The 22,961-nt window shown below is 43.6% G+C and overlaps 3 protein-coding genes across 6 annotated transcripts in view; 2 read left to right on the plus strand and 1 right to left on the minus strand.

The window, feature by feature from the left end:
* The window catches only part of hook2 (hook microtubule-tethering protein 2), a 48,080-nt gene extending 39,767 nt beyond the window's left edge, over positions 1-8,313 (plus strand). For 2 of the 3 annotated variants that reach the window (XM_069524902.1, XM_020107842.2), the window contains 15 exons: positions 661-827; positions 942-1,082; positions 1,618-1,819; positions 1,967-2,077; positions 3,297-3,384; positions 3,503-3,569; positions 3,903-4,040; positions 4,657-4,744; positions 5,078-5,083; positions 5,230-5,264; positions 5,348-5,430; positions 5,553-5,656; positions 5,943-6,050; positions 6,351-6,422; positions 6,537-8,313. In XM_069524902.1, coding sequence (XP_069381003.1) covers positions 661-827; positions 942-1,082; positions 1,618-1,819; positions 1,967-2,077; positions 3,297-3,384; positions 3,503-3,569; positions 3,903-4,040; positions 4,657-4,744; positions 5,078-5,083; positions 5,230-5,264; positions 5,348-5,430; positions 5,553-5,656; positions 5,943-6,050; positions 6,351-6,422; positions 6,537-6,665 — 1,539 coding nt within the window. In that variant the 3' untranslated portion in view covers positions 6,666-8,313. The remainder of the gene's footprint in view (positions 1-660; positions 828-941; positions 1,083-1,617; positions 1,820-1,966; positions 2,078-3,296; positions 3,385-3,502; positions 3,570-3,902; positions 4,041-4,656; positions 4,745-5,077; positions 5,084-5,229; positions 5,265-5,347; positions 5,431-5,552; positions 5,657-5,942; positions 6,051-6,350; positions 6,423-6,536) is intronic. The other variant, XM_069524903.1, reaches the window with a different exon arrangement.
* Positions 8,314-10,957: 2,644 nt separating this feature from the next.
* Positions 10,958-12,626, plus strand: trir (telomerase RNA component interacting RNase). Its single transcript, XM_020107841.2, has 3 exons — positions 10,958-11,751; positions 12,034-12,105; positions 12,181-12,626. Exons 1-3 carry the CDS (start codon positions 11,485-11,487, stop codon positions 12,286-12,288), a joined length of 447 nt encoding a protein of 148 aa, XP_019963400.2. The 5' UTR covers positions 10,958-11,484; the 3' UTR covers positions 12,289-12,626.
* Positions 12,627-12,731: 105 nt separating this feature from the next.
* ubn2b (ubinuclein 2b) lies at positions 12,732-22,132 on the minus strand. 2 transcript variants are annotated; one of them, XM_020105751.2, is made up of 17 exons: positions 21,333-22,132; positions 20,133-20,261; positions 19,906-20,007; positions 19,545-19,676; positions 19,315-19,418; positions 18,637-19,135; positions 18,324-18,394; positions 18,115-18,244; positions 17,772-17,878; positions 17,538-17,648; positions 16,938-17,081; positions 16,806-16,856; positions 16,672-16,714; positions 15,320-16,573; positions 14,439-14,646; positions 13,595-13,663; positions 12,732-13,356 (listed from the first exon to the last, which is right to left on the minus strand). In XM_020105751.2, exons 1-17 carry the CDS (start codon positions 21,642-21,644, stop codon positions 13,310-13,312), a joined length of 3,513 nt encoding a protein of 1,170 aa, XP_019961310.2. In that variant the 5' UTR covers positions 21,645-22,132; the 3' UTR covers positions 12,732-13,309. The 2 variants fall into 2 exon arrangements, with proteins under 2 accessions (XP_019961310.2, XP_019961311.2); XM_020105752.2 differs by lacking the exon at positions 13,595-13,663.
* Between the last annotated feature and the right edge of the window lie 829 nt (positions 22,133-22,961).

Here is a 22,961-nt window from a genome sequence, read left to right on the forward strand (position 1 = left end):
AACACCAGATTCTCTAACTACCTCACAACACAAACGTTTTGTTGATGTGATACGACTCTAAACTGCACATTTACTACACTCTCTCGCTCCCTGTCTCAACTCAAACCTCCTTCATCAGCCCTGAAGTCAGAACATTTCTGTCCTCCAGCTATAGCAATATCACACATGCTCCTCAGTGAGCTGTGCAGATTGATCCCTTCACATCATGAGGGTCTGGTTTTGACCCCAAGGCTAACGCTAACAACTCCACCATTGAGAACGTTCCGTCTGCCTGAGACCATTGCACACCAGCTGACTAACAATCCTTTGACGACTGAGCATGTGACATGACAACAAGCATGCGTTCGAGCTCCTCTGTGCACGAAAGGTGGTGAGTGCGATGCCCCATGTCAGTGCTGTTCCTGTTCCAGTCGGACCAGTGCTCGTACAGTGGCTCACGTTTTGGATTAGCAGCTCTCTGGACGATGTTATTCTGTAAATCAGAAGTGACGACTTTTCTCATGCAGATTTGTTTGCCTCTTCTTCTTTCCTTCCTTTTTTGTCGCTTATTGCATCTTCACCACTTCTCTCTCAGCAGTGTTCAACTGAACCTCTGTCTCTACGTCTCTTTTTTGGAACACTTGTCATCTGTTTTTCTTTCTCCCCCCCCCTCCCCTATAGTTGTCAGCGGCGCTGGAGGAGAAGTCGGCCCTTCAAGCGGAGACCCGCGCTCTGAAGGAGAAGCTGAACCACCGCGACTCTCTGGACACCTCGTCCACTGCCATCACTGGCAAGAAGCTGCTGCTGCTGCAGAGTCAGATGGAGCAGCTTCAGGAGGAGAACTACAGGTATTATTTGTTGTTGTGATCTGAATCGGAGAATCTCCTGCTGCGTTGTTCAGAAGTGAAAACAGCTATCGTTAGTTCAGTCACACAAACCGCCGTGTGTCGTGTGTGTGTCAGATTGGAGAACAGCAGAGATGACATGCGTGTGCGGGGAGAGATTTTGGAGCGGGAGGTGGTCATCCTGCAGCTTCGTAATGAAGAGCTCACCAGCCTGGCGCACGAGGCCCAAGCCCTCAAAGACGAGATGGATATTCTCAGGTGAGACCTCCAGTACTGAGCTGTACTTGCTAACCTAAGTTTATACTCTGCAAATCCACAGAAAGTCTTAAATGACCATGATTCATCCACATGGACCTGATGTCTTTTTTTAATTTATTTAATTTATTTATTTAATTTTTTTTTTCTTTAGACTCAATCGATTATGAACTTCTTCAAATGAAATTGATTCATAATTCCTTTTTATTTTGTGTAAACCGTGTTCCTCACTGGCACATTGTTCATTTTCATCTGATGTTTTATTGACAATGCCAAAAATGGAGGTTATCACCAGCAGTAGTTCATTTATTATCATTTTACACTCACAGAAACGACTCCCACGCTGCCCACACACAGACGTCCATTAGCTCCTCTCTCTGACATCTGTGTTGGTAATATGAATTTGATGCATCGACTCTGGCTTGCGTCAGTTTTGTTTTCAGCCGTTAAGTACATAACCACACGGATGTATTGTGTTTAACTAAAAGTCATAGTCCTGTGTTGTTGCTCAACACTTCCCACACATCTCCCCCCTCAGGCATTCGTCTGACCGGGTGAACCAGCTTGAAGCGCTGGTGGAGACGTACAAGAGGAAGCTGGAGGATCTGGGAGACTTGCGCAGACAGGTGCGCCTCCTGGAGGAGCGCAACACCGTGTACATGCAGCGCACCTGCGAGCTGGAGGAGGAGCTCCGCCGAGCGAACGCTGTCCGCAACCAGCTGGACACCTACAAGAGACAGGCAAGGAGGGCGGTGCTTGCTCCTTGTGTTGATCTCCAAGTGCTGTTGAACACATCGCTTGGCTTCGGCACGTGTTGTGGAAAATGTTGCAGCTTTTATTGAGCGCTCTTGCCAACACAGACTGTTGCTGTGCTCTGTGACTTGCAGGCTCATGAGCTTCACACCAAGCACTCAGCAGAGGCCATGAAAGCTGAGAAGTGGCAGTTTGAGTACAAGAACCTTCACGACAAGTATGACGCACTGCTGAAAGAGAAAGAAGTGAGTTGGAAGAACGTCAGGAAGTAAAAGTTAAGTTGTGAATGGGGGGGGAAACCCCATTCATGCCATTGGGTGTTTTATCAGCACGGAGCATCTGTATGAATTATCTCCGTCTCATATCGTGGTCACGCTCCATCACTTCACAAGGTGTAGGAACAGTTGTTTTCAGGGGCCAGTTCAGTTTGATTCGTTGATCTGAGACCAAACATGATAAAGAAGAAAACACATTTCTGTGATTTCAATTCTCTGCAACGACTTTGACGGGTGCAAAAAAAAAAAAAATTCAGCAAATGAAACCTGTTACAAAAACTTTCATAATTGGTGGAAGAAAAAAATAGACTTTAACGTCACAACAGACAAACATTTACATGAGAACAGCTGAAATTTATTGAAGAACTGTTTTTGGAAGTCGCTGTTTACGGCACTTACACAAGTTTTCAATTGCGTCCTCAGTTTCCCACGTTGACCAAACACCAGGTCCAGCCATACACTAGCTCTTGTTGTGATCATTACTGTACGCACGCTGCTGCCGGTGGAGCTGTTGCCAGGCAAATATTGTACTATTCTTCAGTGGACTCCCACGTCCAGTGTCAGTTCTAGCACCTTCTGCAATCTGACAGCAGTGATTAATGTCCTCGCTTACTTGTGGGAGTAATTAATACACACTGTACCAACGTGCGTTTACATTCACTTCATCCATTATCTGTTATAAAACAACATAATATATGTTGTGAAGTAAATAAATAATAATAATTTATTTATGGAGCAATTTTCAAAACTAATTTGCGAAGTTCTATACAAGATGAAATGATAAAAGCTTTTTTAAACAAACTGTTGAAATGTTAAGCGATCATTATTCAAAACACATTTAAATACGATAATTTAGACAAATAAAGAAATGGGGGTTACGAGAATACATAAATGAAAGCACATTTATAAAACTGACTGAACAGACGAGGCCCGGTCACCTTTGGTTCTCTGGTTTGTGGAATGGAGAGGAAATCCTTTCTGTGAGGATGTCAGGTTGCGACCGGGCACATATGGCATCAGTGATACTCTTGTTTCACAGAGTCCAGAGCTCGGCCTGAAAAGTTGTTGACGATATCTTCGAATCCGTTCTGACATGAAGCTAACATCGGGTTGTTCTGCTTCAAGTGTGATTTAGTTAAATTCTCTAACAACAAACCAAAGTGAGATCTGTTTGTGTCGTGCTCCTCAGCGTCTGATCTCGGAGAGAGACACGCTTCGGGAGACGAATGACGAGCTCAGGTGCGCACAGGTCCAGCAGAGGTGTCTCAGTGGAGCTGGTGAGTTGTGACTCTGCTCGGTGTGGAAATAAAAACTGAACAAGTTGCAGTCTGATGTGATATTCCAGTAACAATATGTTCAGAAATGAAAATCATAAAACTCTCTCTGTCTCCACAGGAGGCTTGTGTGACAGTGGCGACACAGTTGGAAACCTCGCTGCAGAGATCATGCCTACCGAGCTCAAGTATGCTTGTCATTTATTATTCTGTATGTCTGTGTGTGAGCTGTGGTGTAACAGATGAGACTCGCCCACTCACACCCTGTATTCATCTTCTCTGGCCCGAGATAAACGACTCGTCCAGACTTTATTTTTAGAACTTGAATGCGCAGTTGTCCCCTGAAATAGCGACACATGGCGGCACATTTGGCCTGGGCGTTGTCATTCAACGGGGCTTGGTCAACTCTGCAGAATCTTTTTATTTTTTTAAATTTTATTTCCCACTTCATCTTTCTTCCATTTTCTTCCTCCGCCATCGCTTTTCCTCCCACTCCCCCTCTCTCCTCTTACCTGCGACAGGGAGACAGTCGTGCGTCTGCAGAGTGAAAACAAGATGCTGTGCGTCCAGGAGGAGTCATACAGGCAGAAACTGGTGGAGGCGCAGGCCGAGCTGGAGGAAGCTCAGCGCTGCAGAAACACCCTGGAAACACAGAACAGGTACGTGTGTGTGTGTGTGTGTGTGTGTGTGTGTTTGTTTCCTTCAACACACTGGCCAACTCCGTGTTGAGTCATTTCTATTGCGCCATATTGTGTGTTCCTGGACATTGAGCAGGTTGTTTGGCTGATAGTAGGAGTGATATCTGCCTAAATGTCAACTCACCCTCTGGACTGTGTGCTCAACTGAGCTGTGTGGGCTGCGCTGGAGGACGGACAGCAGAAAGCCAGATTGTCCCTTGACTGTGTGTGTATATATGTGTGTGTTTACATGCCGGTGGGCATGTGGACATGTGGGTGGACTTTGCGTGTGTATTACAGCACCAGGCCCAGGGTGTGGGAAGCATCCTCAGCAACAGTAACAGGAGGAGAGGAGGGGAGTGAGCATGCTCAGTGGAGAGAAGCAGGGACAGGCCAGGCAGCACAGAAGGATCCATATGATACGATGCAAACATCTTCAGCCCAGAGACGAATCTTTACAACATTACGTTTCACCTTCTCTCTCGTGTTTTCACATCTTCAACCATTCTCATTGTTTGTGGCTCTCTCTGCCCTGTTCTTTATTTCATCTCTCATCTTTTATGCTCTTTCTCCTCGTCTGTTTTTTTTTTTTTTTAAGGTTGAACCAGCAGCAGATCTCAGAGCTGCGTTCTCAAATCGAGGAGCTCCAGAAAGCGCTGCAGGAGCAGGACAGCAAGACTGAAGATGTGAGTGGAGCGAGAGCTGCCTCCTCCTTCTCCTCCTCTGCCTTCTTTAGTCACTTCACACTCAAAACTTTCGTCATCGTAAATCATAGTTTCCTACAATCGAGTTCAGACTGAAAACTGAACCAGATAAGACCAAAATACAAGTGACACATCTTTGTTAATCCAGTTTCAAAATGAAAACAGATTGATAATTATAATAATGATTGCAGTGTTTTGACTTTTAATACATGTTGTGTGGGACTCAAGTGTGCTGTGGTGATTCACTGTTAACACCTGCCCCTCTCTGTCTGTCTCTCTTCGTCTGCCCCCGTGGGTCAACTCTGCCAAAATCAGGCCATCGTAAGTACGGCCCACCCTCTGTCCACCTGGCCCATGATCTAACTCTTTGACAGCTTGGCTTTTGATGCTTACACCATGTTTGTGTGTGTGTGTGCCATTTAGAAAACCTGTTGGGTTTTAATGTGTGTTTTTCCCATTTTTCTTAGTCCTCCTTATTGAAGAAGAAGCTTGAGGAGCATTTGTAAGTACAAATCTAAAGCATCATTTCTCCATGTGTTTCCCAAACACGAGCCAACTCACACTCTTGTCCTGTGATTGTTGCAGAGAGAAGCTCCATGAAGCTCATTCAGACCTTCAGAAGAAACGAGAGGTCATCGATGACCTGGAGCCCAAAGTGGACAACAGCAGTAAGTCTTCTACAAAACAATAATAATAATAACTTCAAGCTCTTTGCTGAATCTTCGAGCACCTGCCAACGTACAACTCTCTCTTCTCCTCTAAACACCTGTTTTGTTCTTCTCCGTCTCAGTGGCGAAGAAGATCGACGAACTCCAGGAAATCCTGCGGAAGAAGGACGAGGACATGAAGCAGATGGAGGAGCGGTACAAGCGCTACGTGGAGAAGGCGAAAACGGTCAGTGCACCTGAACACAACGGCTTTTCCTGTGGCTCTGAACAGAAACACAGAGAGGAGTTGTAACAAATCTTTTTGTGACCTTGGTTTGAAAATGGAAAAAAAAGAAAATCTTGACGTGTGGAGGCTGAAAGAAAGGATCTTCGGTGATTCAGTAACCCCTCCCACTACCGGATCACATCAGACGCCACAAGAACAACAAACAAATCTGACAAAAGACGTTATCAATATCATTTTATTAGGAGCTGTTCTGTATAAACAGTGTTACACATCCTCTTGTGTGCAGGTGATCAAAACCCTGGATCCCAAGCAGCAGCAGGTCGCTGCCACTCCTGAAATCCAGGCTCTGAAGAACCAGCTGACGGAGAAGGAGCGAAGGATCCACCACCTGGAGGTGAGAACCATTTTAATGGAAAGACACAATCAGGTGTTTCCAGCTCTGCTAATGCGAGTTGTCCGGGACGCTTCAGGAAAAACAGATGTCGGGAGACTGTTGTTTCCCGTTCCAGTTGGACAGTGGGAAAAAAAAAAAAGGAATGTACTCTGATTGTTTAATGCGTCCTGTTAAAAGTATCTCGATTGCGTTCTCACGACTGAAACACAAACAGTCGGTGACATCTGTCGTCACGTCTGTGGACTGTTTTTAAAAAGAATGTGCAGCAGATAAAGATGCTGGTCTGTTCTCTTCCTGCAGCATGACTATGAGAAGAACAGAGCCAGACACGACCAAGAGGAGAAACTCATCATTTCCGCATGGTACAACATGGTGAGTGACGGCACAGATACATGAAAACATGTTGGTCGAGAAAAACATTCACGTGTTTGCTGGGTTTGTTTTTCCGGAGAGAACGAGTTTGAGGAAGACGTTTGTTTTCCTCAGGGGATGGCGTTGCATCAGAAAGTGTCCGGCGAGCGACTGGGACACTCCAACCAGGCCATGTCCTTCCTCGCCCAGCAGCGTCAGGCCACCAACGCCAGGAGAGGCCTGATGCGACATCACCCGAGATAAAAAAAATAAAATAAAAAAAACACGCACACACGTGCTGATAAGAAGTGTAGAGAGGATGAAACGATCTACGACAAACTTCTTCTGAAAACTTTGCCTTGATGCCTTCACTGGATCGCTGCTCCTCAGAGTATTTCTCCATGCTGCTACTGCTCCCTGCTGGCTCGTAATGGTACAAGATCATTTTTTATTTTCTCCGCAGAGCCGCAGCAGAGAGACGACGCGTCTGCGTTTAACTGATCCAGAGTTAAGCCTCAGAAACAGAACACACTGAGGTGGGAGGAGTTATAGAACCTGAAATGAGGCTGAATCACCTTTTAAGGTGACTTTTGTTTCCTCTTTAGTCTCTGACGCCCTCTTGTTTATTTTTAGGTCTCTTTTAAATCTTTTTTTTTTTTTTAAATATCTCTTATGTTTAACACTAGGATGCAACATGAGCTAGTTTTGTCGAGGTTACTATTTAAACCTGGGAGACAAGGGAGGTGTTATTAGGGTTAAGAGGACATGAAGCTACTACAAGTTACAGACTGATAACGGAGAATGACGTTAGCTGTTAGCACCTCTTTGGTTTTGTTCATCAGTTTTTATTTTTGTCTTGTAGATCGTGTGTGTCGAGACCATTTTTTTAAAATTTGGTTTGGTTTTTAGATTTTGAAGGAAAAAAAAAATGTCCGTGAGGTTTGTTTAGTGGCCGTAGTCTCATTTTACAGTTTTTCTCTAAACATAACATCCGGTTTCTAAAGTTACACCAAAGCACTTTCTCTTTGGGAGGGTGGGTTCGTCCAGTGCCTCGTTACATCACCTGCATGAAACTGTGGAAGAAACCTGCAAGTTTCAGATCTCTGCAGATTTTCTTTCTCCGTCTAATTTGGCGAAAATGGTTCGTTCTCATGTGTTTGTGATGATGTGACTTTTGTCTCTTGTCCTCACTCTATTACGATTTTATTGCCTTTTTTTTTTTTTTGTTGTTGTTTTTTTTGTCCTCCCTTCGTGCCCTCCTCCCAAAGATTGAAGCAGGATGTCGGTTGTGGGTTGGACCTAATTGCACTCACCACTTTACATTGGAACACTATGTGATCGAACCCCTAATTATAATAATAACACTAAGAATAATGACTGGCCTCGTGGCCGTCGGCGGCTATTTGACCGTCAACCTCATTCAGAGTTCAACTGAAATGGAAGGAGCTGATTCATCAATGCACTGGAATTCTTTTGTCGACTGTTGACTGGAAGTCAGACGCAGAAACTAACGAACCTGGCATGGTTCCCTCTGCGTCTGCATTTGTTCATATTTTTCCTTTTCAGCAGAAGTAACATTAGATCGTCCCATATCAGAGCTGCTGTCTTTGTGTCTTCTACTTCGTCCTGGTGAACAGTTGTGCTGTGATCTACAGGGACCAGAATCCTGCTGTCGCGTGCACATGTTTTTACACTGGTGTCTTGTTATTTGAGTTTATATTTATGGTGTCGTGTCGTTATCTCTGCTGCACATTTACATGGCTGGAGGGTTTTTTTTCTTGTCAGTGTTTGTATCACGATGGTCTCGTAGATTACAGCAAACTGTACTTCACACAAGTTTGAGTCGAGTTAAAGTCTGTAGTTCTGTACGCTCTAATTTTGCACAACAAATAAATGGGATCTTAAGAACAGACATCTGGTGTTGTCTTTGTCATAATGTGTAAAAAATAACTAATAAAGAAGTTTTCATTAACACGTCTTCAGGCTCTGATCTGAGAGAGACTTGATTCTGTCACATTCTTCAAGCCTAAAGGCCAAACTGGTTAGTCAGACTTGACACTCTGAAGTTCAGGTCTCGACAGAACAGTTGAGGGAAATTGTGTCACCACCACTTTCAAACAGAACAGTCGGATAGTGTTGATAACTGATGTTTGTTGAATCCAATCACCTGATTCTTTAAAAACAGATTTTCTCCCATGAAAACACAAAATGATCCAATTTATTCAGAAAAACTGAAAATAATCTTAATTTGGGGGAAAAAAATATTCCTAATGAAAACTGTTAGTTCAGAAAAAACAGAGGTGTTTTTCTCATTAAAACAGAAAATGATTTAGTTTATTCAGAAAAACTGATTATTTTTGTGTGAAAACTGAAATTTATCAATAATCAGGAAAAACGTTTTTCTCATGAAAATCATCTAATTAAATGTAAAAACTGGATTTTTTTTAATCAAGATTTTTTTTTCTCATGAAAACAAAATAAAAAATGTAATTTATATTATTTTCAGAAAAACTGAAAATTATTTAATTGATTCAGAAAATTACTTTTTTTTCGTGAGAAAACAGAAAATTTTTATTCATCTCATCAATGACGCAAAACTGAGAATTTTCTCATGGAAACTTAAAATTATTCAATTGATTCAGAAAAAAAAACTTTTTCGTGTGAAAACAGAAAAAACTTTTTTTACCCTTGATAACAGAAAATAATCATTAATAAGGAAAAAAAAATTCTCATGAAAATTTTAAATCATCTCATTAATGAGGAAAAACTGAGAATTTTCTCATGAAAACAGAGAAAAATATTTAATTTATAGTCTTTTCAGAAAAACTGAATTTTCTCACGGAAGCTGAAAATTATTTTATTGATTCAGAAAAATGAATTTGTTTTCGTGTGAAAACAGAAAAACTAATAAATAAATTCACGGAAACAGAAACTTATTTTGATTCATATTTTTTTTCTTCATAAAAAAACCCAAAAATATTTTGGTAATTCAGATTTTTTTTTCTCACGAAAACTGAAAATTATTTAATTGATTCAGAAAAAAAAATTTGTTTTCGTGTGAAAACAGAAAAAAAAAATTTCCCCTTGATAACAGAAAATAATCATTAATAAGGAAAAAAAAAATTCTCATGAAAAATTTAAATTATTTCATTAATGAGGAAAAACTGAGAATTTTCTCATGAAAACTGAAAAAAAAATATTATCCAGATTTTTTTCTCATAAAAACAAAAAATATTTAATTAATATTCTTTTCAGAAAAACTGAATTTTCTCACGGAAGCTGAAAATAATTTAATTGATTCAGAAAAAAAAAATTGTGTTCGTGTGAAAACAGAAAAAAAATGTTTTTTCCCTTGATAGCAGAAAATAATCATTAATGAGGAAAAACTGAGAATTTTCTCATGAAAACAAAAAAATATTTTGCTAATTCTTTTTTTTTTTTCACGACAACTGAGAAAAATATTTAATTTATATTCTTTTCAGAAAAACTGAATTTTCTCATGGAAGCTGAAAATTATTTAATTGATTCAGAAAAATGAATTTGTTTTTGTGTGAAAACAGAAAAACTAATAAATAAATTCACGGAAACAGAACATTATTTTGATTCAGAATTTTTCCTCATAAAAAAACCACAAATATTTTGGTAATTCAGATTTTTTTTTCTTATGAAAACAGAAAAAAAAGATCTAATTTATATTATATTCAGAAAAACTGAAAATTATTTAATTGATTCAGAAAAACAAATTGGTTTTGTGTGAAAACAGAAAAACTTAGAATAAATTCACGGAAACAGAAAATTATTTTGATTCATATTTTTTTCTTCATAAAAAAACCAAAAATATTTTGCTAATTCTGTTTTATTTTTCTCACGAAAACTGAAAATTATTTAATTGATTCAGAAAAAAAAAATTGTTTTCATGTGAAAACAGAAAAAACTTATTTCCCCCTTGATAACAGAAAATAATGATTAATAAGGGGAAAAAAATTCTTATGAAAAATTTAAATCATCTCATTAATGAAAAAATTTAAATATATATATATTTTTGATAATCCAGATTTTTTTCCTCATGAAAACAAAAAAAAGATAATATTTATATTCTTTTCGGAAAAACAGAATTTTCTCACGGTAACTGAAAATTATTGAACTGATTCAGAAAAACTTTTTTTCTTTTCATGTGAAAACAGAAAAAACTATTTTCCCTCGAAAACAGAAAATAATCTCGTAAATTCAGAAAAACTAAGAATAAATTCACAAACACAAAAAAATATTTTTATTCAGATTTTTTTCCTGATGAAAACAAAAAAAAATTTTTTCGTTAATCCAGAATTTAAATTTTCACATGAAAACAGAAAACTCTTTATTATCTAAATTCTGAAATATGAGATAGTTTTAATTAAACTAATTAAATAAGTGAATGAAATATGTACTATATATATTTTATACTGTAAAATACTACGTGTAATCCGTGTGTGTGTAGTTAAATAAACCAGAACGAGTTTAGTTTGTGAAACTTTAAATAAAAATAAAATATATTTTTATCTTCAGCGTCAGTGGGTGGATTCCAGCTCACCACGTGACGTCAGCAGAGTAAAGATGGCGGACGGTGGGATGGAGGCTAACGTTAGCTTCGGGCGCTGCTGAAGTTCCGGGACTTTCGGAGTTTCAGAGTTATTCTGAACTTTGCGGTGAACATCGACAGTAATATTCCACACGTGGGGAACCCCCGCGTCACCGCGGCCGGAGTTTCCTGTTGAGTTTGTCCCGCAAAGGCCTCACTCATCCGGGCATTAGCCCGCAGTGTTAGCACGTTAGCACCGGAGCCTGCTTTTGTTTTTGTTCGCGCTGAGCTTCAGATCTGTTCCTCTCTTTGTTTCACTCGTTTCTTTAACCAACACGTGTTTGGTTTTAACCGGACCGAGCTTCTGATCACTTCACCTCCACAGGGTCGGATGTTTCTCAGCCCTGTTTTTCGTTAGAGGCTAACTCTGCTAACGAGCCACATTTATTAAAAAAAAAACACCACAGACTTTTTTTTTTTTTTTTTAGCTTCGGGTCTGTTTATGAACTTTACTTCCGGGGAAACATGGATCCAGCCCGCAAACCTCCAGCAACATGCGGCAGCGGAAGCAGCGGCGACTCCAGCCCCGCGTCGCCGTCCGGCAGCTCCGCGACGCCCGGGGGCAACGTGTTCGCTAACGACGGCAGCTTCATGGAGATGTTCAAGAAGAAGATGGAGGAGGAGGAGAGGAGGAAAAAAGAGACGCAGCAGCAGCAAACAGCTGGAGACGCCAGAGCCTCAGAACATGGACAGACACCAGTGGACAAGAAGCCCCCTCCAGTGACGAGCTTTGTAAGGGGTTCTGCCAGTTGTAAGATGAGATAGATCCACATGCATCCAAACACTGAGCCACACTTCTCACACCCTAAAGTATGAGTCGTAGTCACACTTGCATTGTTGTACACTGTATATGTAACACACAGCAGATCAGTGAAGTCTAGGGATGCTCGTTGCTGATGATGGTTTCCCGGTGGACACACAATGTAGACCTTCTGCTCTGGTGTAGTCTCCTTCATTGGCTGCCCGCCTGCGAGAGCTCCTGTAACGGTTTCAGTCTTCTATCCCCTAACCCAGGTGGGGAAGCGCAGAGGCGGCGTGTTCCTTAAGACCGGCATGGTTGTGAAGAAGCAGAAACAGGACTCGGAGGTAAGGGGTTCTGTTGTCGGTGTCGGCGTGATCCGTGCGTTCTTGTGCTGACTCCGGTTGTTTCTTTTCCTCCAGGTTGTGCCGGGAAAGAGTGACGCCTGGTCAAAGTACATGGCCGAGGTGAAAAAGTACAAAGCCCACCAGTGCTGCGACGACGATAAAACCAGGCCTTTGGTCAAGTAGGCTCCACGGAGGTGGATGTGAAGCGACACTGCTGAGAGAGGGGGGGGGGGGGGACATCGCCTGGGAGAAGCCGGACACTCCCGACCCTCTCGTATTGACAGTTCAAGTGACCCTTCCCATCACGTCTTTCACAAACTGCTCATACTGACTCCCCCTTTTTTTTTGTATATCGTTTTTGTGTCGCTTATTTGTTCGATGTCGGTGATTTGATCTGGTGTCAAAAGGTGCTTCGAAAACTTGAACTCTCGTGATTATTTCTTCAATCTTTTCCAATTTCTTGTTAGGTTTCGTTAGTGATTTGATTTTATGCCAAATCGATTAAATTCACATTGCCTATTCGTGTTCTGTCGTGTCTCAGTTCTGTCATCGTCAGGTTCCATCAGAGGAAACTTGGGTTTCATGATAAGTTTTTCATGTTGAATTGCAAACGATCGAGTCCGTGGTGAAAGCAAAGATTTTTAATCAAGTCGGTTTGAGTTCTATACAGAAAAGAATTCATTCAAGAATTCAAGTACAATGAAAAAGTTTACATCTTTCATTGGAGAGAAAAAAAAAAAGAAGCTCAAATTCATCAATTTGCAGTTTACAATTCTTACAGGTATCAGTGATAATAACATTATGATAAAAACAGCACCAAATAGACACACTGACCATGCATCAGAGAGGGAGACGTACAAAGGCACGCGTTCAGCCCCACACACACATTCTGTCTCACGCACACTCGCACTAAAAACCCACTCACTCCTCCCTGTCCACAGTGATATAGGTCTATCTTGTAAACATTGACAAACAGCATTTGTCATTTCATTTAACAATTCTATGAAGAATAGTATTTAAAATTTATCAAACTGTTTAGAAAAGTTATAGTCAACTGTGGTATTCGTGAAAACTTAAGCTGATCTCAGATCAGGAGTCCCAAGTGAAGCCCAGTCCGTCCGTCACCCAGAGCCACGTCCCATCGTCCGTCCCAGCGTCGCTTCATTAGACAGCGTCTGCTGGGTGTAGGAATCCCGCTGCATCATCATAGAGTCTTCCTCTTAGTGTCTCCTCCCTGGCTTTGACTGACATCTGGACAGGAATAGTACACTCAATAAAAGCAGTGACAGGAAAATAAAACTTAAAAAGAGAATTGAGGACAGCTGAAATGACTCCAGGGAAAGGCATGCTGCAACCGACAGACGAGCAGAGAACAGAGCGGGACCGGGCAGAAAAAAGGACAACCTAAGACAGAACACCTGAGGGGAAGGAAGGAGCGAGGGAGTAAAATGGAGCAGGCTTCGAGGGTGGAGGGAGGGTCAGATTTTACCTGAGAAAGCGAGCTGCAAGTGAGGAGGCACAGCAACCTGAGACCCTGACTGGAGACTCTTATACAGATCTGAGGAGACAGGACAGGGGGACGAGGAGGGAGAGGGCGGGAGGAACAGACAAATCAGGGAGGGGAGGAGGGGGAGACGTGGATAGAGATGGAAAGACAGATGGGGAAAGGACAGATGATGACAAAGCCAGAAGAAGTGTGAATAACAGAAAAGTGTCCAATACAGGGTTGAGAGAAATTTGGGGAAATGAAGCAAACAAAATGGAAAAATGTCAAACAGGAGAAAAATCACAAGCTTCCATCTGACGCACGATACGGTGATAAACACATGATGCTCTAACACGGAACACAGAACGAGGCCTGGACAAACAACAGCAGCCCGACGCACTGACAGTCACATACAGAGTCTGGTTCTGTTGAATCATCTGAAAGATAAACTGTTTCTGGAGCTCAACAGTCAGAGTAGTTCTGAATAGAGAAATAACGAATAGAACAAGTTTAAACTCAAGCAGCAGCTGGAAGTCGTTGGTGCAGAATCTTTTGCAATGGTTTCTGGGATGCACAGTTTCTTCATTCTTTAAATATTTATACACACAGTCTCGTACCTTTGCCTTTTGTTTTGCTCTGAATCAAATGTTTTCTGGTCTTGATTTATTTAGCAGCCGGTCGGTTCCAGGCTTTAAACTCTGAGATGAGAGGTTTGTTTCTGGAACCCGTTTTAAACGTGGGCGCTCACTATTTGGACTAAATGTAATAAAGCGTGTCACCAATTTTAAATCTGCCTGTCGTGCATAGTGTGAAATCTAAATGTGTCTGTCCTGCGTTCATCACTCACTCTGGGTCAGGGTAGAGAATGATGCATTGCTACTGGCCGCGGAGCCGCCGGCTGCCGTACTGGAGCCTGCCGTTCCCAGCGGAGGCAGGTTTAGCAGCGAGGGGAACTGGAAGGGCAGGGACACGGGCACCAGGCCCCCCAGCATCCCGTACCCCAGGGTAAGAGACTGGGCTGAGCTGAGCAGACTGCCGGTTCCTGCTGTGGAGACCTGGACACAAACGAGATTCAGATCTTAAGAACTTTGTTGCAAGTTGTGGAAATCTACTTTCCTCCAGACCTTCTCCCATTTCTGTAAAATAAAGATTTTTACTACAAGAATTATTACGACTGATCCATTATGATTCACAGGTTTGTAGAGGGAACTCATTTTGAAAACTATATCTTTTGTGTCAGAGTTTAACCTGTAAACATGAAGGTTTCACTCAAAGCCCAGAGTTAATTTAGTCTTAAATGACGTCACAACTGAAAAATGATCTAGGGAATGTTCAGCACTTTGGCTTGAAAGATTAATCAAATAATCAAAATAATCGCTGCTTCATTTTTGCTGTTGTTTCAACTATTTGAGTAACGGATTCATCTTAAACAGTAAACTAGAGAGAAACTCTGGACCCTGTTTTATAGACACTGTCCAGTTCATGTTACGCTCCAGTGCTCAGCTGAGGAAACCAAATTAATTAGTTAGTTAATGTGTTGAAGTTACAGGGAAACGCCGACTTGTCTGGAACTGAATCAAAAACCACGAGCAAAGATGTTTGCTGAGCTTCTGACCTCAAACAGTAACATTGTTTTCCTTCTCAATCCAACTCTGTGTTCTGGAGATGGATCGTAACAAACCTGCCGTGCGTGTAAATGTGCTAAATAATGATGCTGACGGTACAAACCTGTGGCAACTGAGAGGAGATGGATGACGATGAAACAGACGCCACAGACTTGACCCCCTGAGGTGTCGTACCCCCGGGCCTCTGACGCTGGCCTGGGTTGGCAGAGGCCACCGTGGGGGAGGCACTGGACCCTGAATGCTTGCTTATGGATGACGTGTTAATAAGGCTGATGTTGTTGGTGCTGTTGTTGGGGGTCTTCTGGCTGCCTGGAGGAGTGTAGCTGCCTTGCCCTGGCTTGGTTGCTCCTCCTTTGGCACCTGAGAACTGCGGGCGGAACCCTGCTGGGGTTTGGGGGGAGTACTGGTGTATGGTGGGGGTTGCCTGAGACCGGGGGTTTTGGGAGATGGAGAGCGAGGCTGAGGTGGTGACGATGGGGTTGCGGGGAGTGAGCTTGACAATGGGTGGGATACTGCTGTGTGTGGATTTGGTGAGCGTGGCGTGCATAGGGGTGATAAAGTTAGACTGTGGCTGGGGCTGAACACCAGACAGCGTCTGCACGAGGGAGGGGGAGGATTTACTCTGCGGGGTGTGGGGCAGACGAGGCGCCTGGAAGGTCTTGATGAGCGTGGGCGATGACAGGGTGTGTGGTCGAGACTGAGGCAATGTGAGGATTAGAGTGTCACCACTGTTGGCTTTATTATTATTGCTGCCTTTGAGGAGGCCAGACGGGGGAGTGGAGACCCCCGTCTTAGATCCCGGGGCCACGAGTGGAGATGCAGTGGGTGGGGGACGTGGTTTAGGCGGCGACGTTGAGGCAGACATGTTGGCTTTTGCTGCACCCAAAGGTCTCTGAGTGTTCAAAACTGAGTGTCTGTGCGCCTGCGCGATGCCCTTGACGACCCCCATCCCATCCACCCTCACGGAGGGCAGAGGAGAGGACGTGATGGAGGGAAGCCGCGACAGAGGGGTGGAGGAAGACGAAGAGGTAGAGATGTAGTGAGGTGCACTGGAGCTGGGAGTGCTGACAGAGTTCTTCTTCTGCTGCTGCTGAAGGAGTGGTGAGTTGTGGAGGGAGGAAGGGTTGGCTGCAGTCCTGGGTCCGTCCGGGGATGGGGGGCTGTCCCCCTGGGCCAGGCCCTTCGCGGCGTTGCCGAGGATGGCGAGGGCCTGGGAGATGGAGTCCAGGGAGGGCGTTGTCAGATCGTCATCGAGACATATGGGCTCAGACGGTGACTGAGGCGGTCGCTTGGCAACCTGGGCTGCAGGTGAGGGAGTGGCGCCTGCTGACGGCGTGGGCCGAATCCAAACAGTCTCCTGGATTCAAGGAAAACACAAACATTACATTAACACAACGTTTCATAGCAGAACGAATGAAAACAGACTCTCACGGGTGAAACTTTAAAGAGTCCGACCTTTGGCTTGGCCTTTGGAGCAGTGACCATCTTCTTCTTTGCTCTGGAGTGAAAAGACGACAGAAGTGAGTGAGAACAAGCTAAAACATCAGAGTCGAGAAAACTGGTCAACGATAAGTTTGCATCAGACTCACGTGTAACCTGTGAGATGACCATGGGCCATGGTGCTCTCTTTGAACAGCATCCTGTCGACAAAAATAAACACGTTAATGCGAGAAATAATCAAGTAGAGGAGTTTTACTACTCAGCGGAATTACCACACACACCTGGCCTGCATCCAACCCTTGGGCCAGAGAGGTTTCACTTCCGTCTCCATGAAGGCTTTGAGGTAATCCTCCAGAGACAACGTGTTCTTCCCCTCCAGCTCATAACAGCCCAGCTTCACCCGCACCAGGTTACACAGCAGTGACCTGGAAAACATACAGTCATTCCAAATACTCTGGTCAGTGTCAATATTAATAAACTTTATTTATACTGGACAAGTGCTTTACATGGCTGAGACGAGATTTAAACGTTTGAGGCAAATGATCAGGGAATACGATAATACAGAAATAACACAAAACAAAATAATAAAACAGGCAATACTACAAATTAAATAGTTCAATAAAAGTGATTTAAAGATGTCACTGATTTTATACGCTCCAGGAAACATAACTGCAGGCGTCTAGTTAACATTACATTTAACCCTGGTGGCAGCACACTCTCTACATGGCTCTGGCAGCACGTTAGTTAGCTGATAGCTAACCATCGACACAACAACAAAGAGGGCGAAAGTGTGGCTGTAATTCATATGAGCACTAGTTAAAAGCTAAAGGCACAAAATCATTTTGAACTAGAAAAGATTCTTCGTCATCTGTGACACCGACCTGAGTTTGTCGTCCCAGATGAACTTCTTCCGAGGTCCCATGACCCTCTTCCCTGGTTTCTCCTCATCATCGTCTTCGGAGCCGTTCTTCTCTCCTTCCCCAGACTGCTGCCTGCGATCACATCAAGAAAACACCACACGTCACATCACCTTTGTAAACAACGTGGAAGGAAACATGTTGAAAAGCAGACAGACATAATTAAAATCAAGAGCCACTCGAGACGTGTTTTCTTACTTTGCCACTTTGGCGATACAGTCCATGTTGTATCGAGCAATCTGCTCCGGCATCACGCTGCACACTGCCAGCTTCAGCTTCAGCAGGGGCGTGCGAAGACGGTCATCCTGGGCGATAGGGATAAGCACAGTCAGAAATCACACACGCACACACACACAGGGGGGCAAACTGACATGCTAAATATAGAATCAGATAACGGGCGCACAGCCAGAAGACACATGAATGATTCAACTTCCACATGGAGACACACCTGACAGCTTCTGCCTGGATTCAACAAAGATTTGTGTCCTTGTGTCTAATAAAAATAAATACAACAATTCTAATTGTGATGACTCCCTCTCACCTGTATGTTGAGGCTGAGCTTCTTAAGGCGTTTGAGCAGAGCTTCTTTATTGCAGGGCACAAAGGCCTCGAGGTGAGAGTAGACGGCTGCACGTATCTCTGCAGGCTGCTCCTGAACCTGCAGCTCAATACTGACACACACACACACACACAGTGAGATTTACATACATCGAAGTTTGTTGCGTATGTGTAAATGTGACTGCTACTCACTCCAGCAGGATGTTGTTCATGTCCAACGTGAAGAACTTCTTCCTGCCCTCTTCGTCAAACAGACGGGACGCCTGAGACAAGAGCTGAACGTTACCATCAGACAGACTTATGCAAATATATTTGATTGATTGATGGGATCCAGAATGAGGGCACGGGCACACACACTTTAAATATTTAAATGTCCTGCTCACTATCAGTGTGAGTTTATTGTAATACATTTGCTTTATGGTGAAGTTCAACCTTGGTGAAGCTGCGATATCCGCTTCATATTCATGCATGTGTGACTAGGTCCTGATAATAATGAAGTTCGTACCGCTCTCAGGTCTTCGATCCTCTTCGTGAGGGGGGCTGGGAGTCCATTTGGCAGAGGAGGGGGAGGGGTCATCATGTTACCCTGCAACACTCTGCTGCCACCTGCTTTGTGTCCCATCCCGAAGGAGCCGTTCTCTCCCTGCACTGGACTGGACGGCTGAGGGGAGTCCAGCATCCCGAAGTCCAGGTCACCCATCATGTCCTGCAGGATGTCGTTATTGGTCGAGCCCAGCAGTGACATCACAGCTGGGTCCGCACTCAGGTCAGTGATGTTGCAGTCGTTGCCGCCAGCGGCCTTAGGGTGGGCGTTGAGGAGCGCACTGTTGGCGTTGGGCACTTTGGCGTTGGGTCGTGGCAGACCGGGAGCAGACAGATTCTTCTTGCGCATCTCGTCTTTCTCCCTGGTGAAGCGACGCAGCATGTTGGCCAGATGGAGCGAGTCTTTCATCAGCTTCTTCCTCTTTTTCTTTTCTGGACGATGAACATTCAGGGCTGAAACACTGCCGGAACAGAGGAAGCACGGAGAAGAGGAGACATTTAGCCAAGTGACACAGGACTGACGTGATTAGCTCCTGCACTGATATTAGACACAGACTTCTGAAAAGAGGAAATAACACATACAAAATTATTCGACACAAAGAAAATATATCAAAGATTTAATCACATGTTAAAACCTCACCCAGACTTTGGTACTCTATTCTTCTTGGGTTTCTTTTCCTCCAGAATTCCGTCTTGCTTTTTCCGCCGTTTTTTAATCACCCGCTCTTCACCATCTTTCATATTCTACAAATGAGTAAAAAAGACCAATTAGCACAGTTATGACAACAGTAGTTGTCAGAGGTATGAACTCTACAGTGTTATTCAAGTTCACAAAGTACTAGTAGTAGTAGTAGAGAAGCAAGAAGCTACCTTGAAGTGATTATCCTCCTTTCCTGCGTTCTCTCCCTCAGAGTCCGACGCTGCTCTGAACTGCAGGGTGCCTGTGTTGATGTAGAAGCCGCCGTGCTTTGTGGTGAGAGAAGCAGGAACCAGCTCATCATACTGAGGTCAAGAGAGAAGGACAAGTACTGTTAGTTGTCTTTAATAACTTAGGACACGTCATGCGATTCTGAGCAAAAAGAAAAGCTGGTCAGATTAACGGCACGTGTACGAAGCTACTCTTGATATTCTCGACCCAAAACAGAAAAGTACAGCTCACCATTACTTATCAAGATAAAAATAAAAATAAGTAAAACTTTAGATCACATAACTACAAAAATTTTTAACTCACAGCCTCTGAATTGTCTATGAAGGGATCAGTCTCATCGTAGCCATATCCGATATCAATGAGATCCTGCATTCTGTCCTTTTTCTTTTTCTTAACGGCACCACCCTACAGACAAGACGGAAAACACAGAGATCAAAAACCTTAAAAATAAATATCTGACATCCTCCTCGTGCACAGCACCGTCGCAGCTGAAACAATATATTCAAGCATCCTGAGGTCACAACACTTACATATTTGTTCTCAAACTTCTTGGCCAGCGCCTCCACCTCCCGTCTTTCCCTGTCGTCGTCAGCAAACGGATCGTTGGGGTCCAGCGGAGGAGTGAGTCCTTTAGGGGCAGCTGAAACTGCAATCTTTACCTGGTGCGAATGAAAACATCGAATCAGGATTGAAACATAGACTTTACTTTTCTAGAAGCTCTGAAATTATGACTCCGTGCTTCACAATTCCAGAAGTGACTGAAGATAGAACAGAGACACTTCTCGTAATCGATTAAACCCAAAAGTTAATGGACGCACTGTAAAGAGTTGGTATTTAAACTCATGCAGCTGTGTTGAGTTGCCCTGTGAAGCTTGTGCGTTGTAAACATGGAGGTTTTTTGCAATCTGACATAAATAGAAAAACTCTTTGGTTTGCAGGAACACGCACAGAGTTTGTTCCTCACGTCGACAAAAAACATCAACACACACGACCGACGCTGACGCTGCACCTTCAGCCGCTCTGACGGAGACGTTGGGTCCAGCTTTGTAATAAAGTTGATGTGATGCTGGACATTGAGTTTACATTGAATGTGTTTATTTATATTATACTTTATCAACTGTAACACACGGATTTGAGGTTTGTTCTTTTCGCCATCTCACATTCAGCAGGGTCCAGAACAATTATCATGAATTACATCATTACATCTATAAATACCACTCTTCTTATTTTAAATTAGAATCACCAGTGTCACGTGAGTATGATGGTTAAACAGCTGTTCCTGGTCTCTCTCTCTCTCTCTCTCTCTCCTCTCTCTGTTTTAGCTCACTCGCCCCAACCGGTCGAGGCACATTCTAGTTTTAACTCTAATGTATGTTTAGATTCAAACAAATAACTTTAAAATTGAGTTTCTAACATGTGCTGTAGACACAGACGGGTGTTGCTGCTGCTGTTCCACCTTCGGCCTGAATGTCACTTTCTGTCTTTGTGTTATTTAATTATTTCTCTTTGTTGAGTTGTAGAAACTGTGTGAACATCCGGTGGCAAACATCTGGATGAAGAGCGGTGATAAATAAGCCCGGATCACAGATGTGGAGGTCGTGAACACTCGTGTGTGTGTGTGTATGTGTGTGTGTGTGATAAGTGTGACATCTCGGCCGCTGCCTCTCCGGAGCTGATGCCGGGTTTAGGCCCCTCCTGCCCGGATCACGGTGCCTGCTGTGTGCGCTAACCTGAGAAGCGGAGGAGTGGACCAACTCTCCGTAGTTGAACTCTGCGGAGCCCCGCTCGTTGGGCTCGGTCAGCGGGAGGTGGAGGCGCACGGTCGGCTTCGTCTCCCCGGCGTCGGCGTCGCCTCCCTGGTCGTTTCCGAACGGACCTCCGCCACCTCCTGACCCCGCCGCCGCACTTCCACCTCCATCTTTCCCCAAAGTGCTGTCGACGGCCTCATCTTCGCGGCGGCGCTTCTTTCCGGACTCCGGGGTCGCGGCTGAGGCGCCGAAGGACGAGATGGTGACGAACGGAACTTTCCTCGGCTCCGCCATCCCGACGACCGGCCACGGGAAACGGGAGGGCGGCCGCTCTCCGGAGCCGCGGAGCTGAACCTGGAGGTGGTCGACAAGTACAAGAAGCTAGCGGCTGAGCTAGCTAACGTCCCCGGAGCGGGCAGACAACACGGGCGCTTCTATCTCCGCTCGGCCCCGTTTAATCCATAAAGTTCGATCCCCGGAGCGGCCCCGTCACCTACGAGGGACTCGAACTCTGACCGATCGTAGTTTTGTGAGCTTCCATGAAATCTGTGGGTCGCTACCGCTGGGAGTCCTCAGGAGCCATCTTGATCATTATTATCATTATTCACAGGCAGGGCGTGCGCGTGAAGAGAAAGCGGAAGCCGGGGAGGAAGGAGAAGAGCCGCCGACCAATCACAGAGCCGGAACACGCCCACCTGACACACACGCGCGAACGTGAGGGAGACGATTGTTCTGCGCGAGCGGGACGATGCGCGTGCCCTCTGACATCAGTCTGAAAGAAATGACGACAAACTAATTTATGACCGAAAATATCTTAATAATACACAATAGATAGTACACAATCATTACTACACTGTTAATATCGGTAGTACATGTACTCATTAATACACTCTGAAGTACACACTAAATAATACACTCTATAGTACACACTTAATAATACAGTCTGAAGTACACACTTAATAATACACTCTATAGTACACACTAAATAATACACTCTGAAGTACACACTAAATAATACACTCTGTAGTACACACTAAATAATACACTCTGAAGTACACACTTAAATAATACACTCTGTAGTACACACTAAATAATACACTCCTAAGTACACACTAAATAATACACTCTATAGTACACACTAAATAATACACTCCGTAGTACACACTAAATAATACACTCTGAAGTACACACTAAATAATACACTCTATAGTACACACTAAATAATACACTCCGTAGTACACACTTAATAATACACTCTGTAGTACACACTAAATAATACACTCTATAGTACACACTAAATAATACACTCTAAAGTACACACTAAATAATAAACTCTGTAGTACAGACTAAATAATACACTCTGGAGTACACACTAAATAATACACTCTGTAGTACACACTAAATAATACACTCTAAAGTACACACTAAATAATAAACTCTGTAGTACAGACTAAATAATACACTCTGAAGTACACACTAATAATACACTCTGAAGTACACACTTAATAATACACTGTATAGTACACACTAAAAACACACACACATGTTCTCTGTATAATATTTAGTGTTTTAATCTTTTATTTTTTGTCTAATTCATCTGGTTTAACTTTA

This window comes from Paralichthys olivaceus, chromosome 5 (assembly GCF_024713975.1).
Source record: "Paralichthys olivaceus isolate ysfri-2021 chromosome 5, ASM2471397v2, whole genome shotgun sequence".
NCBI lineage: Eukaryota > Metazoa > Chordata > Actinopteri > Pleuronectiformes > Paralichthyidae > Paralichthys > Paralichthys olivaceus.

What these genes read in the sequence shown, in the direction of transcription:
- trir (XM_020107841.2), top strand. Translation starts at nt 11,485, where the DNA reads ATGGATCCAGCCCGCAAACCTCCAGCAACATGCGGCAGCGGAAGCAGC. An exon ending in CCCCTCCAGTGACGAGCTTT is followed by an intron (nt 11,752 to 12,033) that starts GTAAGGGGTTCT and finishes CCCCTAACCCAG; the next exon opens with GTGGGGAAGCGCAGAGGCGG. An exon ending in AGCAGAAACAGGACTCGGAG is followed by an intron (nt 12,106 to 12,180) that starts GTAAGGGGTTCT and finishes CTTTTCCTCCAG; the next exon opens with GTTGTGCCGGGAAAGAGTGA.
- ubn2b (XM_020105751.2), bottom strand. Translation starts at nt 21,644, where the DNA reads ATGGCGGAGCCGAGGAAAGTTCCGTTCGTCACCATCTCGTCCTTCGGC. An exon ending in AGCTCAGCCTCAACATACAG is followed by an intron (nt 17,879 to 18,114) that starts GTGAGAGGGAGT and finishes CCTATCGCCCAG; the next exon opens with GATGACCGTCTTCGCACGCC. An exon ending in CTTGCAGCTCGCTTTCTCAG is followed by an intron (nt 13,357 to 13,594) that starts GTAAAATCTGAC and finishes ATTCCTGTCCAG; the next exon opens with ATGTCAGTCAAAGCCAGGGA.